This window comes from Myxocyprinus asiaticus, chromosome 13 (genome assembly GCF_019703515.2).
Source record: "Myxocyprinus asiaticus isolate MX2 ecotype Aquarium Trade chromosome 13, UBuf_Myxa_2, whole genome shotgun sequence".
In the NCBI taxonomy this organism is placed as follows: Eukaryota; Metazoa; Chordata; class Actinopteri; order Cypriniformes; family Catostomidae; genus Myxocyprinus; species Myxocyprinus asiaticus.
Window position 1 is genome coordinate 44754791 of NC_059356.1, and position 16540 is coordinate 44771330.

General features: G+C 38.0%; 1 protein-coding gene across 2 annotated transcripts in view; it reads left to right on the plus strand.

Moving 5' to 3' along the window:
- The window catches only part of LOC127450221 (interleukin enhancer-binding factor 3 homolog), a 28420-nt gene that overhangs the window by 4647 nt on the left and 7233 nt on the right, over positions 1-16540 (plus strand). For both annotated transcript variants that reach the window (XM_051714118.1, XM_051714119.1), the window contains exons 3-14: positions 2292-2521; positions 2744-2924; positions 4471-4618; positions 6817-6908; positions 10121-10216; positions 10334-10445; positions 10924-11021; positions 11126-11237; positions 11325-11438; positions 11714-11919; positions 12061-12228; positions 16337-16474. In XM_051714118.1, the coding sequence (XP_051570078.1) occupies positions 2292-2521; positions 2744-2924; positions 4471-4618; positions 6817-6908; positions 10121-10216; positions 10334-10445; positions 10924-11021; positions 11126-11237; positions 11325-11438; positions 11714-11919; positions 12061-12228; positions 16337-16474 (1695 nt within the window). The remainder of the gene's footprint in view (positions 1-2291; positions 2522-2743; positions 2925-4470; positions 4619-6816; positions 6909-10120; positions 10217-10333; positions 10446-10923; positions 11022-11125; positions 11238-11324; positions 11439-11713; positions 11920-12060; positions 12229-16336; positions 16475-16540) is intronic.

Consider the following 16540-nt stretch of genomic DNA (forward strand, 5'->3'; position numbering starts at 1 on the left):
TTTTGGTGAGTGGACATACTGTATGATCCGGCCCCTAAGAACCGCCTTAAGTGCCTCCCAAGCCACGCCCACAGAGGATACTGAGGACCAGTTGGTCTCCATATAAACACTGATTTCAGCCTTTAACATTTGTTGGAATTCAAGATTTTGTAAAAGGGATACATTAAAGCGGAAACTATATGACTTCCATTTCTCCATATGTGGCAACACCTCTAAACTCACCAGGGTGTGATCTGAGACTAAAATGTTTCCAATTGAGCAATCAACAACAGATGAAATGAGGGACTTAGATATAATTTAAAAAATCTATTCTAGAATAAATCTTATGGACTGATGAAAATTTAATGTTCCTACCAGATATGTTCAAAAGTCTCTAAATATCTATAAGACCAAGATTTTTACACATCCTGTGAAGCATCAATGTTGCTCTAGGGGGCTTACACACTTTTGCTTCACTATGATCAAGGACTGAGTCCATCAAAAGATTAAAGTCTCCTCCCAATATTATATCATGAGGGGTGCCAGCGGCTTGCAACATCCCTTCAAGATTGATAAAAAAAGCCCTGATCATCAGCGTTAGGTGTGTAAATATTAGCCAAAATCAACCTTTTCCCTTGAATTGCTGCTAAAATAGTAATGACTCTTCCTAATTTATCTTTAATGTGTTTGAGACATTTGAATTGTAGACTTTTATTCATCAGTATTATGACTCCCCTGCTCTTTCTTGAGCCAGCACTGAAGAAAACATGTCCACCCCATATCTTCCCAAATTTTTCAGCTTCCTGCGGGGAAAGATGCGTTTCTTGAAGAAACACTCATATTTCTTACGCTTAAGAGAAATAACCTTCTTTTAATGGGGTGCCCCAACCCATTCACATTCCACGTGGAGAGAGACAATCCACTCATTAACATTTGACATATTGACATAATAGAAAAAAAAAGATTATAAAGACCACATTCCAACATTAATGCAACAATCAAAGCCCAAACTTTCCCCCGAACGAAGAAAAACGTGCACATTAACCCCGCGCACGACTGCGCCAACCGCCAAACTTAGTCCATGTATGCCTACGAGAGCCCCCGTGACAACTTTGCCATCAGATTGCTCAAGTCCGTTGTTACTATACTAATTTTGTGAGACAGAATTACACAACAAAAGCTAATTATAAAACAAATTCTTGTCTAATTTCCCGCACTTCCCCGATCAAATCGGCTCCCTGGCTCACGGCCTGGTGCTCGGGGGTGTCAGCTTGAGCACGCAAGTGTCTTTTAATGTCTCCAGAGCCCGAGGATTTTGAATTCTTTGACATTGTCCTCCTAGAACAGTTATGGAACAGTGTATCGAATCTCACCGGTTGTATGACATTGCTAGTATTAAAACTAGCAAAGTGCCGCAGAGCTCGCTGTTCACACGTCCGAACCTCGCATGGCGTCCATGTTCAAATGCCGGATAATATGGATTTAAGGAAAACTTTGGAGAATGAGAAGCTTTTTTTAAAAAAAACACAGTTCACATAGCAAGATTTGGAATTATTTTGGGTTTTGCCTGATGAGCCCAGGAAAACCCATTTGCCGTGAGTGTCGACAGAGATTTCAAGTTAAAAGGGGAAACACCAGCAATCTTATTACACACCTTTGGACACATCCCACTGCTTCTGCAGAATACACATGGGTCACTTCCCTGAGCCATGCGATCAAACCGGTGTGTGTAATCTGTGCTCGTGCTGCTGTTTACCAGGAGAGGGGATGAAGCGGTTGTAATAAATGAACAGCTGCGCAAAACAGTCTTTTCAACATTACAATATCTTTATTTTTACATTACCAACATTCAAATAATCACAGAAATAATGGAATAAAAGTTTAAAACCGTGCCGTTTGAACTGGCTGTTTTGATGCGGCGAAGATTTTTTTTTTTTTTTTTTTTACATCAAACTAAGAATATATTAGGTAACAAGTTAGTCCATTTGAGCCGTCTCCCTGTTCATCCATCAGTTATTTTTACCAATTCCGGAGCAACATGTGGAATGGCTAGTTTCTAAAAACCACCTTTGCTATGACAAACTATGTTAAGAATTAACACACTGTCGTGTGGTATTGTGGTACTTTAGCTGGTATAGTATTGTAAGATATGATTATGGTAGCGTAACAACCCTAAATTGGACTGCAAGATTGTTTCGGTATTGCAATCGTTTTCCGAAGTTAATTGTAACCCTTGAGATAATCAGGCCATTAAAACCTAATGCTGTATGTTTATGTACATTTTATAATTGATTTTTCTTATTTCTGTGCAGCCTTCTCCACTTCGTCATCGCTTCGTGCGAGTCTTTGTGAACGACGACCGCCATGTGATGGCCAAGCACGCTGCTGTCTATCCCACTCAGGAGGAGCTGGAGGCAGTGCAGAATATGGTCTCCCACACCGAACGAGCCCTCAAGGCCGTCTCTGATTGGCTGGATGAGCAAGAGAAAGGAAATGCCAAGGCAGACACCTTGGAGGCCGATGAAGATGGAGAGAAAGAGACGTGAGCCGAATATAGTTGCTTCAAATAGCTACTCGCAGTAGTTTTCTTATGAATAATACTCTGTTTTACATCATAGATGCAAATACAGTTTGTCAATTCCTTGTATTCAAGAAAAGTTTGTCTCTTCTGAGTAATATGTAATTTGATGATATTAAATGGTTAGTTCTTGATGACTTCCCTCTCTCTATCTCATGTAATTGCCTCTCATATTTTGTTCTCCAGTGAGCCCAAGTCCGTGGATCAGCCCACTCGGTCCCTGCGTGGAGTGATGCGTGTGGGTCTGGTAGCTAAAGGTCTGCTGCTTAAGGGAGACCTTGACCTGGAGCTCGTGCTGTTGTGCAAAGACAAGCCGACCGTCACCTTGCTGAAGAAAGTGGCCGAGAACCTTGGAGAGCAGCTTAAGGTACGATGGCTTTTGAATCTTACTGTTATCGACAAACCATCAAATATTGTAAATGTGCATGATTCTTTAAAAGTAAATTGCATTTGTAATGACTTGTGTAGTATTCTCTGTAAATGTGTTCTACAATACACTTCTAGTATACTATAATTATACCATGCTATTATATACTATACTAACTGTTTATACTAACAGAGATTTGTGGATGCATTATTTTGACCAGTAGCAAATTACATTCAATGCAAGTAGTATAACAGTCAATATCTAGTAAAAAAAAAACATGTTCCAGATGATTTTTGTTTCTTCCTAAAAACACGAGTGAGATTTCATTTAAAGGCACCAATATAACAAATAATAATAAATGGCAAATTTGACCAACATATTTTTGCTAGTTCACTTTTCTAAATTAAAAGAGCTACTCCGGGACTTGCATAATCATCATTTTTGAATGATGGCGCAAAATGAATTAAAGTTTTCAACTGATTGCATATGTGTGTAGTACAACAGCATAATTTGATACACAAACTCAGAAAAAGAAAAACAAAACTTTGTAACACTTTACAGTAAGGTTCCATTTGTTAACCCAAATGCATTAGGGATCATGACTGAAACAATTAATAATATATTTTTTACAGCATTTATTAATATTTGTTAATGTTAGTTTAAAAAAATACAATTGTTTATTGTTCATGTTAGTTCATAATGCATTCATTAATGTTAACAAATACTACTTTTGATTAAAAAAAATTACCAGTTAATGTTGCAATTAACATTAACTAATGTTAATAAATGCTTAATCAGTATTGTTCATGTTAAAGGGATAGTTCACCCAAAAATTAAAATTCTCTCATTTACTCACCCTCATGCCATCCCAGATTTGTATGGCTTACTTTCTTTTGCAGAACACAAATGAAGATTTTTAGAAGAATATCTCCGCTCTGTAGGTCCTCACAATGCAAGTAAATGGTGATTGGACCTTTTGTAGCTCCAAAAATCACAAAGGAAATAAAAGGAAGGAATCCATAAGACTCCAGTGGTTAAATCTTCTGAAGCATTATAATAAGTGTGGAGAAACAGATTAAGTCCTTTTTTACTCTAAATCTTCACTTTTACGTCTGAAAGTCACATGTGGTGCCTGTTTAGTTTCATTTTCACATCTGAAAGTGAAGGTTAAGTGGAGATTAAAAAAGGACTTTCTCACCCACATCTATCATACCTCTGAAGTTTCCTTAATGTGATTTTTGGCGCTACAAAGGTCTGATCACCATTCACTTGCATTGTATGGACCTACAGAGCTGAAATATTCTTGTAAAAATCTTCATTTGTGTTCTGCTGAAGAAAGTAAGTCATACACATCTGGGATGGTATGAGGGTGAGTAAATTGAGAGAATGTTCATTTTTGGGTGAACTATCCCTTTAAATAATGTTAACAAATGGAACCTTAATGTAAAGTGTTACAAAAAATGGAATGCTTTGCTTAAAAACAAAGAATTGAAAGAAATAGTTTTAAAGTCTTCAGTCGTTGATTTAAGCACAATCTACCCAATAGCTCATCACAGAAGAAAAATATGACGTCAGTCCATGTGTCCGTGATGCCTGCATTATCATCAAAAACTCCAAAGAACAACCCTTGACCCTCACCCTCCACATGACTTCACCACTTGTGAGGGAGGAGGTTGAGAAACAGGCTGCTGGAGGTATGTTTGACCTTCTACACCTTACAGCTCCCCTAACCAACCCCCACACCCCTAAAGATAGGCAATGCAGATGGGACGGATTGAGGCAGGGATATTGTTTATTGGGCCTTCAATGGAGCTTGGGGATATTGTGTACAGAACAGTCATGTAACACGTATTGTTATATTTTCTGCCTTTTAAAGTCTCACAGTTCCATACAGTGTCATGTTAAGTTTTGATGGCCCAATATACAGTAAATGAAGTGATGTGAAACTTTTAAATGAGAAGGAATAAAAAAAAAAAATCCCCTTTAAAGAATTTAAAAGAAGAGTTTAATGAAGGCTTATTGAGAATTAAGAAGAAAAAAAATCACAAACCTTGTTGTTTGCATGTGTTTATATACTGCAAAAGAAATGGAACAGTTTGCATTGCAGCAAAAATGAGAAGCAGAAAGACTGTTGAGCTCATTTTGTCTGTACCTTTAAAGAGGCTGGAAGGAGGGCAGGGGGTTATAGATAATGCTAGACATTCAGACACAATTTAAAGAATAATTTAGACATCGTAGAAATACAGATTGATAAAATATGGTCACTCAATGGATCACTGTGCTCTGTTTTTAAGTTTTGAGCTTTTAAAGTCAACATTAAATGGAACTTGACACCATTTATGCTGTTAATTTTCCTGGTCTTTTTGGTGTATATTAATCCAAAGCAAATTTACTCCATAATCTTTCGTCAAAATGCAAAACTTGCTTTACCTCTAAAATGGACTTTCCTTTTTGTCTAAAATCACCTAATCAGCATAAACTATTAAAGTTAAAATAGCACTGTAAGCATTTGATAATTGGTAAAGTAATGCAGCGAATCTAAATTCTTTACAGTTGCTAATACAGTAATCCTGGATAATGTAATTAACGGTACTGCAATAATGGGAAGAAACGATCAAGTCCTGCTTTTTTTTTTTTTTTTTTTTCAAATTGAATATTCTGTTTCACTTGGAAACATGTCGCAAGTCAAAGTTGTTGCGAATGCCATTTCATGTTGACTTTAACCCAGAAGTTGGGTAAAGAGCGCATTCACATGTCACTTCAGGGCTGGGGTGTTTGAAAGGAAATCTGTTGAATTTTGTTTTTAGGTGAGGGTAAACTTGAGGCCGAATGCAAAGCCTAGCCCTATCTGTGACCCCGCAGTTAGTGACACCTGCCTCGGCACATCACAAGCCATCAGTTTTGCTGCAGTGTGGACATGTTTTGCTAATACCTTTTGTGTATCTGACTACTGCTGCCTGTGGTTCAAAATCTGATTCTCTCTGTCAAGCCTTCTAGTTTGTCAATTTTAGGGACGCTGGACCTTTGACCAACTGGACGCTCTCTGTCTCGGAAGGGGCAAGGCAGTGCACCCAGAAAAACAAGGGGGCGAGGGGGAAGGCTTCCCCTAGTCACATGAAAGCACTCAGACACTGAGGCATACATGTAAAGCAGAAATTCACAGAACCCTCTATAACATGCAGTCATTTCCATTTTCACACCAGCATCACTCCAGAACAGGAAAAAAGATGTCTGTGCGAGCTCCATTCCAAATTCTAGTGAGCTGCCTACCTAGACAGCATTTTAGGGATCATAGGCATGCTCCACGCAAATGCTGTTCCTAACGGTAGGAAGCAAAATTGAATTATTATTATGACATACCTCATTTTCAAAGGCAGTATTGCATGTATCCTATTCGAATTGGGCAATCTCGTTACTCAGTGAAAGTTTGTGGTCAAGGAAGCTGTCAGTTTTGTATATAACTATTTTATTATGTTATCTAATCGAAAATTTACTATTTGACTGTGTATTTTTTTGCTTATTGAAAGTTGTTAGCTACATAACATTCCAACTTCAGTCTTTATGAATTTCCGTTTGGTTAGAATGCTGCCTTGGAAGGTAGCTGACTATGTAGGCAGCGAGGCAGCTCACTAGGGTTTGCTACGGAGCCAGGAACTGATGACGTTTGACTTGCCCACAAAGATTTTAATCAGTTCATACAGTGTCCTTGCAGTTGTTTACTTGCACAGGAAGGGTTTGTTTTGTTGGTTTGTTTCCAGTGGGGGAGCTCCTCCTCCTCTCCCCTCTGCTGCCTTTGGTAGGGGTTATCTGCCTCCTCCCCCCCCCTGGCCGTGAGACAGAAAAAAACCCTTGGTCAAACTGTACCTTGTCTTCTTATTCTACCTGCCAATAGAAACGCAATCAGTCATCGATCCTCCGGATGTTCTGGACAGGCAGAAATGCCTGACTGCTCTGGCGTCTCTCCGCCACGCCAAGTGGTTCCAGGTTTGCATCTTGTCTTTATTTGACTTCTAGTAGTTGAGTTTTTTTTTTTCTGTGTTCATTTTATTTAATGCTGTATTTTTTCCAGTTTTTGTGTGAATATTTTTGTGTCTTTTTGATTGTTTAGGTTTTATTTGTGGGAGTGTATTTGCCTCTGGTAGAATTCATATTCTTGCTGGATGGTTTTGAATTGCGTTAAGGACATCTTTGTCAATTGTGTCTTCTGCCTGACTAATTTAACTCTTTTAATCAGTGTATTATCACATCTATAAACTACCTTAAATTACATTTTGACACACCATGTCATGCCAGTCTCATGTTTGAACTTAGAACTGGCTCTTTTACAGAACGCTTTAACACCTGCCATTTTTATCGTCTTAATTTGAACTCTTATATTGAGTTTGCAATATATCAGGTGCAGTATTTCTGCTTTCTGCCATACTTTTCAACACACTTGATAATTGTTACATTCATGTGTTTTAAGCCTTGTAGTTATAAAAAGTATTTTTTCCCTAGCTCTTCGTGTTGTCCTTAACAATTTAAGCTCTGTCGATGGTGTTTATGGCATAATGATGATTGCCACAAATGTCAACTTACAATGGAATTGCACAGCCAGATAATAATTGCTAAAATACATACTTTCAAAAGTGTAGCCACAACACGAAAGGCCAAAACAGACTCTTCTAGCTACACAATCTTGGGTTTGTGTTTTTGCATTCCAGAATGTGTCAGAACGCAGTTCGTAACACAATGCAAGTATGCGTTGCATTCTCAACGTTGCCACTAGAGGTGCTATAACATTGGTGTGAATGATTTGCTTCTACAAGGACTAAACGATTTAGACAAATTTAATTATGATTATTAAAAATAGCGATTCCTTTATTCCTAACCATTTTAGCCACAGTACTGAATAAACACCTACGATTTTTGTGGTTATTTTCTATGAGTTTGAGCTTTTAGTGCCTGTCTCTAGCTACAGACACTATCCTTCCATGCACCGCAAAACACCTCTAATTTTGTATTCTTCCAATTGCGCTCCATTTTCTGAGCTGCTGTCTTGAGAGCATGAGTGTGATCATTGTACCGTGGTGCAGGGCTTCTTAAATTTTCTTTAATCGACACTATCAAGATTGCTAGAGAAGACTATTTATATTTGTTATTTCATCAAGCTCTTCTGCTGAGTATGAGACAATTTTGGTAGATTATTAGTAAAGAGTATTTCTACCTGAACGATAGCGTGGTGTAGATTGAGTGACATTATCTGATCGCAGCATACAAGAGACGAGGTAATGATACGAGATGTCATCGCTCTGCGGCAGAATTTCTATAGTATCAACATCAACTCCATTTGATGGAATTAAATCTAGCTTATGATTATGGCGATGAGTTGGTCCTGTCACATTTTGTCTGATTCCAAGAGAGTTGAGAATATCGATAAATGTCTATAAATCCTATGCTGTTCTCAGGACACCACTCAGACATCCAGTGACCCTAATCTACTATAAACATCATCACCATGATGAGCAGGGAGGGGCCAGAGCATATTACAGTGTCTGACATCATTTTTGCAAGTTGATACACCTCTTTAACATTATCTTTAGTGATCTCTGACTGGGGAAGCCGGACATCATTAGTGCCGAGATGAATAACAATTTTAGAAAATCTATGTTTAGCATTAGCCAGCACTTGTAAATTTGATCTGATGTCAGATGCCCGAGCCCCCAAAATGCATTTAACAATAGTGGCCAGAGTCTCTATTTCCTCTTTCCTTATAATAGAATCACCAATTATTAAGGCTCTTTCGACATGATTCACAGTGGGGAGAATTGATTGGAAACCCTAACAGGAATGGGAAAGTGGTGTCGCTTTGCTGAGCAAGTATGCTGCCGAGATGTCACCCAAATGCCCTGCTGTGGGGGCTCTACAGCTAGATCCAAAGTGTGTGTGTGACGCTCGCTGTACTACCCGCATCCGAAAACAGTATCTACCGGCTTCTCTTTCTCACTGACCTCCACTAGTAGATGCGCCTCTAATTCATTAACCTTCTCTGTCAGCCTGACTAATTCCTTACATTTATCACATGTAAATCCCTCACTGCTGACGGAATAAGCTATAGTAAACATGTGGCATGTAATGCAGGAAGCAATAACATGAGCGGATGCCATGACTTACCGCAATTGATTGATTGTTGTTATGGATGTTCTTGAGTGGCGAGGGTTTGAGATCGATGTGGTTCATTGTGGTTCCTGATCAGCAGATGTTTGAGCATCTATGCAATAATCTGTGTAAAACACAGAGGAGAAAATGTATGCACGCAGTCAAAATGCGAGATGTAGACAAGCGGGAAAAAAGAGAAACTGTTGCACGCAGTAAAATACACGCAGTTGAAACGCTGTAAAATGGCAAAGGATAAAACAATGAGCGTATAAGAATAAGCAGTGCTGAGTAGGCTAGCAAGCTACAAACACAGCAACCGGAACAGGAACTAAGGCATGTGAACAGATTAAATGAAATTAAATGATTAAAAACAGTTTTACTGAATAATGCATGTAGATACATTAACAAAAATACAAGCTTCACATCTCTGCTTTTAAACCCTTCAAGTGCATTGCCCTGTGTAACTCCATTGTAAGTGCATTACTGATAGAGATTTTTGCCTTAAAATATAAAACTTTGCCACAATGTTGTCGAAGGAGATTAACTTGTATCCCAAACATTCCTTTAAGTGTGGTTTAAGGCCAAAGTATTCCTCAAGTTTTCCAGTCTCATCTTTAACAAGTCAGTTTGTGCAAGGCTTGATGTTTTCTGATTGTTACCTGTTTTCACCCTCAGTCTCTGTAGAATGTTTTTGTGTAGTGCCCAAGCTGTGTCTCGTACAGTTTTGGCTTTGTCACAGCTTTCTTAGTGCCGAAGAGAAATATTGCACCTTTCTCGCCACTCTGACACATTGTAGCGCTTTAAAAAATCACTGTCTCCCAGTATAGCCCTGTCGTGTTAATTTTTTGAGCTTGATGTATTTAATCTGCTCTTTTATTAAGATCTGTCATATGTCTTAACCATTTTTCACCCTCCCCACATTGCTAATGCTTAAAGACACATTATTCAGTACTGGCAAATCTCGCCCATTTTGTTTATATATTGCTTTGGTGTAGTGCAGCATAATGAGTCCTATAAAGTTAACTGTTGGATTGTGTCCTTCCTGCTTGTGTCTTTAGGCCAGGGCTAATGGACTGCGCTCCTGTGTGATTGTCATCCGTATCCTGAGGGACCTGTGTGCTCGTGTTCCCACCTGGGCCCCTCTGCGAGGATGGGTGAGTCCTAACAAATTTCTTTCTAGATATATGAATAATTTTGAGGGCAGATTAGAAACTAAGCTTCTTTATATGCTGGCATATGTGTAAATTGTAGCTTGTTCTCGTTTCTTGAAGCCCTTAGAACTGTTGTGCGAGAAATCGATTGGCACTGGCAACCGGCCAATGGGAGCAGGGGAAGCTCTGCGCAGAGTTCTGGAGTGTCTTTCCTATGGTATCCTCATGGAAGGTAAGTGCTCTTCTATTTTGACTTCATAAATAGGTTACAAATAGATTGTCTCAAAATAAAGTATCGCAGAACAGAGCAATCTAATCCTGACCCAGATTTTACATTGGACATCAAGTGGCAACCCAACACAGTACTTAAGTTATTATTGTTATAGAGAAGTAAACAAAAATGGACAACAATTTGATGCAAAATTACCATGACAAAGGCCAAATAATAAAATTGACAATTTTTTAAATGCTTAAAATGTTATTTACCTGCCAAACACATGGGGTTAACACTGGGGCTCGTATTGTTTTAGTATTAGCCATATTTCCAAACGACTGATGAATTTGCACCAAAAATATATTAAATGGTCAGTTGCATTTTATTATTTACATTCAGCATTGATCTTTCAGAACAGATTTGAGAACCACTGATATAGAAAATAAAAATAGAAAAACAGTTTGACATGTTTGAATGTGGACTTATGTACTATTAGATGCTTCCGGCATCAGTGACCCTTGTGAAAAGGAACCAACAGATGCTGTTGGTCACATGAATCGCCAGCAACGAGAGGACATCACTCAGAGTGCTCAGGTATCTGTCTGATTTGCTTATGTTTGATGAGGCTTTTGTGTTGATTTGTTAACAGATCTCATTTGAGCATAATGGGTAACCTTGTCTTTGTATTTGATTGACAGCATGCCTTAAGGCTTTCAGCTTTTGGGCAGCTGCACAAAGTACTTGGTATGGACCCACTGCCCTCGAAAATGCCCAGGAAACCACACAATGAAACCCTTATTGAATACACAGGTAAAAGATTTGTAGAGATAGATGGTGTTCTAATGTCTTGCATTTCTGAGGGTAAAACTTAAATTGTGTTGTATTTTATTGCTTCAGCTCAGATTCCACCCAGCACAACCTATGTTCCTCCAATGAAACGTCCCATGGAAGAGGAGGAGACAATGGAAGAGAAGAATCCAAACAAGAAAAAGAAGAAATTGCAAAAGAAATGTAAATATGATTTATCGTTCATAATCGGCTTATAATAGTTGCACACAACGTAGCAGAAGCACAGATTTAACAGTTACTGAATTGGCATTTTAAGAACTGTTTTACAAAATCTATAAATTTAAATGACATGAATGAATAACATAAAATACATTTAAATATTTAGCGTAGTTACAGTGGAATTATAGTACATTGTTTTGAAAGTGGTTGTGTTTGAAATGCTGTTAAATGCAGTTTTGAAGTCTAAATGTAATGAACTACTGTCTTCTACCCTATAGCTCCAGAGGAGAAAGCAGAACTGCCACAAGCGATGAACGCCCTGATGCGTCTGAACCAGCTGAAACCAGGCCTACAATATAAACTCATCTCTCAGACTGGTCCGGTCCATGTGCCAGTGTTCACCATGGCTGTAGAGGTGGACGGGAAGAGCTTTGAAGCCTCTGGCCCCTCCAAGCGCACTGCAAAACTACATGTAGCTGTTAAAGTAAGAGTCTTGATTTATTTGGAAGGAATAGAGAAAAGATTGAGGCAACATTTATTAAAAATTAAAACGCTGAAATAAGCATTCACATACCTTGTTGACTTAATGCATTCCTAGCAGAATCTAATTGATATTCTTCTCCAGGTCTTGCAGGATATGGGTCTGCCCACAGGAGAGCAGCCGAAGGTCGCTGAACTAGTGAAGCCAGATGAGTTGATGAACACACAAGAGGCTGTACAGGCTCCAGTGACCCAAATGGAGCCAGAGCCCATACCTTCAACACCAACCAACATGGACAGCACCACCGATGAGGTATCAAAGATCATCTTGCATCAGTGTTATAGTACAAGTTGTAATTGTGGCTTTTATACTGTAGATAGAAAATGTGCATTTCTTACATATTGCAGAACGTTAAATTTTCACAATTCTGTAATTGGCCTTAAACTGTAGTCACTTTGGAGAATATATTGCGCAATTGTCAAATATGGAGCTTTAGTCCTAATTTTCCGCTGTTGGTATCCATCTGAATGATTGTCTTGATCCACATTATACATGCAGGAAGAACAATGCTTATATACTTAGGACTGGGTAAAAATATTAGTTTTCTGAAACATCGTGATCTTCATTTGAACAATCTCCATATTGATCCTTAAATCCCAAGATTCATCTTTTACAATAAGTGCAACTCTATACAATGAGAGTAAATCACTCACAAATGTGACAAATTTTTGCACTATGCGTCTTAAAATATCGGTGATTAGCCACTTGCTCGTACAGTTCACTCACCAGTGATCGAGTAGTATTGGCTAGAAAAAGTTCAGAGTAAAAGTCTGGTTTGACTCGTTCCATGTCTAATGTATGTCCAAAGACAAGATCCACACAATCCATTTGTCATTGAATAAAGTCTATTTTAACATCCTTTTGTTCTTTAGTTAATTGATGATGAAAAACAACAAAAATAAAGTTTAATCACGAAGAGTACGGATGAGGAAAAGCCATTCGAGTCCTCTAGTTAATATTTGCTCATTTACAGACACTCTTTACAGAAATGCCAGTTCTCTTAAAGAGACAGTACCGAATTTTAGCACATGTTCGACAAATCAAAGTAAATACTTATAAATAGTGCAAATTATGCATTAAACAATAAACATGTAACAAAATGAGATATATGCAATATAAAATCATATTTATTGTTTGAATACATGGATTTTTCATTTTTTAAAAGCTAAAATGTGACAAATGATGAAAACAAATATAATTTAGAAAATAATTTTTTGTAATGTGCCTAGTTAGGACGTCCCTTGTATAATTAACAGCATTAGCTGGGAGAGAATTTCTTATGTAAGCAAAAAAGACATCATTGAAAAATACCCATATGAATTGAGAGCTTGTGAATCATAATCGAATGGAGAAATCTGTATCAGTACCCAGCACAATAAATACTGTAGTGTAATTTAAAGGAATATTCCTGGTTCAATACAAGTTAAGCTCAATCGACAGCATTTGTTGTATAATGTTGATTTACCACTAAAATGATCTCAACTCGTCCCTCCTTTTCTTTAAAAAAAGCAAAAATCGGGGGCCTGGGTAGCTCAGTGGTAAAATACGCTGGCTACCACCCCTGGAGTTCGCTAGTTCAAATCCCAGGGCGTGCTGAGTGACTCCAGCCAGGTCTCCTAAGCAACCAAATTGGCCCGGTTGCTAGGGATGGTAGAGTCACATGGGGTAACCTCCTCGTGGTCACTATAATGTGGTTTGTTCTCGGTGGGGTGCATGGTGAATTGAGCGCGGATGCCGCGGTGGATAGCGTGAAGCCTGCGCACGCGCTATGTCTCCGTGGCAACGCGCTCAACAAGCCACGTGATCAGATGCGCGGGCTGACTGTCTCAACCTGCGCAAAAAGGCAAAAATCGAGGTTACGGTTAGGCACTTACAATGGAAGTGAATGGGGGCCAATCTTTTAACGTTAAAATATTAATATTTTCAAAAGTGTAGCCTTAAGACATAAACAATATGTGTGTGTAAAATATTTTTTTTATTTTTTATGAAAAGGAGCAATGAATCTAAATTATTTTTACTCTGTACAAGGGACAGCACTGGTGTGATATTTTATACCAGGTAAAAGGGGGAAACATTATGAATGGATCTTCCAATATCAATACAATAGCCTAACGAATAGAATAGCCTTAAATAAAGAATAGTTGCCTAATAAAGAGTTTGCTACCCATGATAAATGAACCTAAATAACGCATTGAAAGCCAGATGTTCTTTACCAATATATCAAATTACACCGGCAGCAAAGTACTCGCACTCACAGAAGACATTTAATAGCAGGTAGTGAATATAATGTGCATGGTGGGTAACCACATTATATCGGATTAGGAATGACACAAGAAATTCTGTTAGACACACAGATACGCGCTTGAAGAAACGCACTATTATATTTTTAAGAACAGATGACAGAAAACCCATCTATATGCATGTCTGATGCGCTGTCTGTTCGGAGGCTTGTAGTCTCGTGGGACACGCGTATGTAAAGGGTTCTCACTCTTTCTTTGTTTCAGTCTTCTGAATTTTATTTGCAAGAATAGTATCATCTATGAGAATGCAGCAAGTGATCTCAGACATCTCAGCTCAGGAGGTGCTCTGAGTTCAGTTCGCTTTATTTCCACAGAGCAGTTCATTGTGAGCGAAGCTCTGCATGGTCACTTTATATGTAGCCTATACATCTGTGATTTAAATCATTAAATAATACAAAAACACGTTCACCTCGAACCATGATTTATATTTCAGTGATTATTATCATCATTATAATTGTTTACATTCATAATCGTTTTTAGATCTTAATTTGTATTAGTAATTTTCCGCCTGATGTCAAGACGGATAGTTGTGTGATGGTAAATAGAAAGGTGGTTGTATGTTTTTTTTTTTGTTTTTTTTTTTTTTACCACTTCGTTATTTTAATTGATTTTATGTTTCATTTGAAGTGCAATTTTAATTTATTAAAATAAATGAATTACATTTTCAATGCAAAGTCACTAAAGCAAGAATATTCACCGATCCCTCAGCCGGAGGGTTGACGATGTAATTGGATATTGTGATATGTGTGTATATACAGTTGAAGTCAGAAGTTAACATACACTTAGGTTGAAGTCATTAAACCTCATTTTTTTAACCACTCCATAGATTTCATATTAGCAAACTATAGTTTTGGCAAGTCGCTTAGGACATCATCTTTGTGCATGACATGAGTAATTTGTTTACAGACAGATTGTTTCACTTTTAATTGACTATATCTCAATTCCAGTGGGTCAGAAGTGTACATACACTAAGTTCACTGTGCCTTTAAGCAGGTTGGAAAGTTTCAGAAAATGATGTCAAGCCTTTAGACAATTAGCTTCTGATAGGTGTAGTTCTGAATTGGAGGTGTTCCTGTGGATGTATTTTAAGGCCTACTTTCAAACTCAGTGCCTCTTTGCTTGACATCACAGAAAAATAAATCAGCCAAGACCTCAGAAAAAAAACTGTAGACCTCCACAAGTCTGGTTCATCCTTGGGAGCAATTTCCAAAGGCAATGCTACCAAATACTAACAATGTGTTAAAAACTTCTGACCCACAGAGAATATGATGAAAGAAATAAAAGCTGAAATAAATAATTCTCTCTACTATTATTCTGACATTTCACATTCTTAAAATAAAGTAGTGATCCTAACTGACCTAAGACAGGGAATGTTTTCTACAATTAAATATCAGAAATTGTGAAAAACTGAGTTTAAATGTATTTGGCTACGGTGTATGTAAACTTCTGACTTCAACTGTATATATTCATTTTGTTCCCTCCTAGGGCTGGGCGATATGCAAGAAACATGTTCATGATATTTTTATATAAAAAAAATAATTATAATTAAACTGGGTCATGAGATGAAAGGTAATAAAACACCAACATTAAACCTGCAACAACCCAAAATAAGTCATGTATTTGCCTGCACAACAAAATACCCGATTGATAGCTCATGATGGAGAAAATGCACAGATGATGTAGGTTCATTGCCAAAGAGATGTTGCCCTTCACAACTGTTGAAAAGCCATCTTTCAAAAAGTTGAACACTTTTTAATTGCACTTAATTTTTAGTTTCATTTTAATTTTATGTAAAAAAAAAAAAATAAAGTTCAAAGTTTGAAAGTATGCTGCCTTGCGTTGTTGTGTAGGCTATTGCTTAACGGAAATTACCCCATAGTACCACTTAGCGTCCAACCAGGCAGTTTGAACGTGAACACTGCACCGGTGTGAAAATTATGATATCGTGGCAAGTCTAAGTCCAGTCAGTATGGCCAGTTGGTAAAGAGTTAATATCATGCTGTATATCGGTATTGAATGTTATTTATGCTGTTAACATTTGTATTACTTCGCTCTTTCAGAGTGCTCGACAGCAGGGCCCCATCCTCACCAAACATGGAAAGAACCCCGTTATGGAGCTCAATGAAAAACGCAGAGGACTGAAGTACGAGCTCCTCTCCGAAACAGGTGGAAGCCACGACAAACGCTTTGTAATGGAGGTGAGGCCATGCATGTCTGTAGCTTTCCACACATTCATGTGATTTATTTTAAACCGATACAATTAC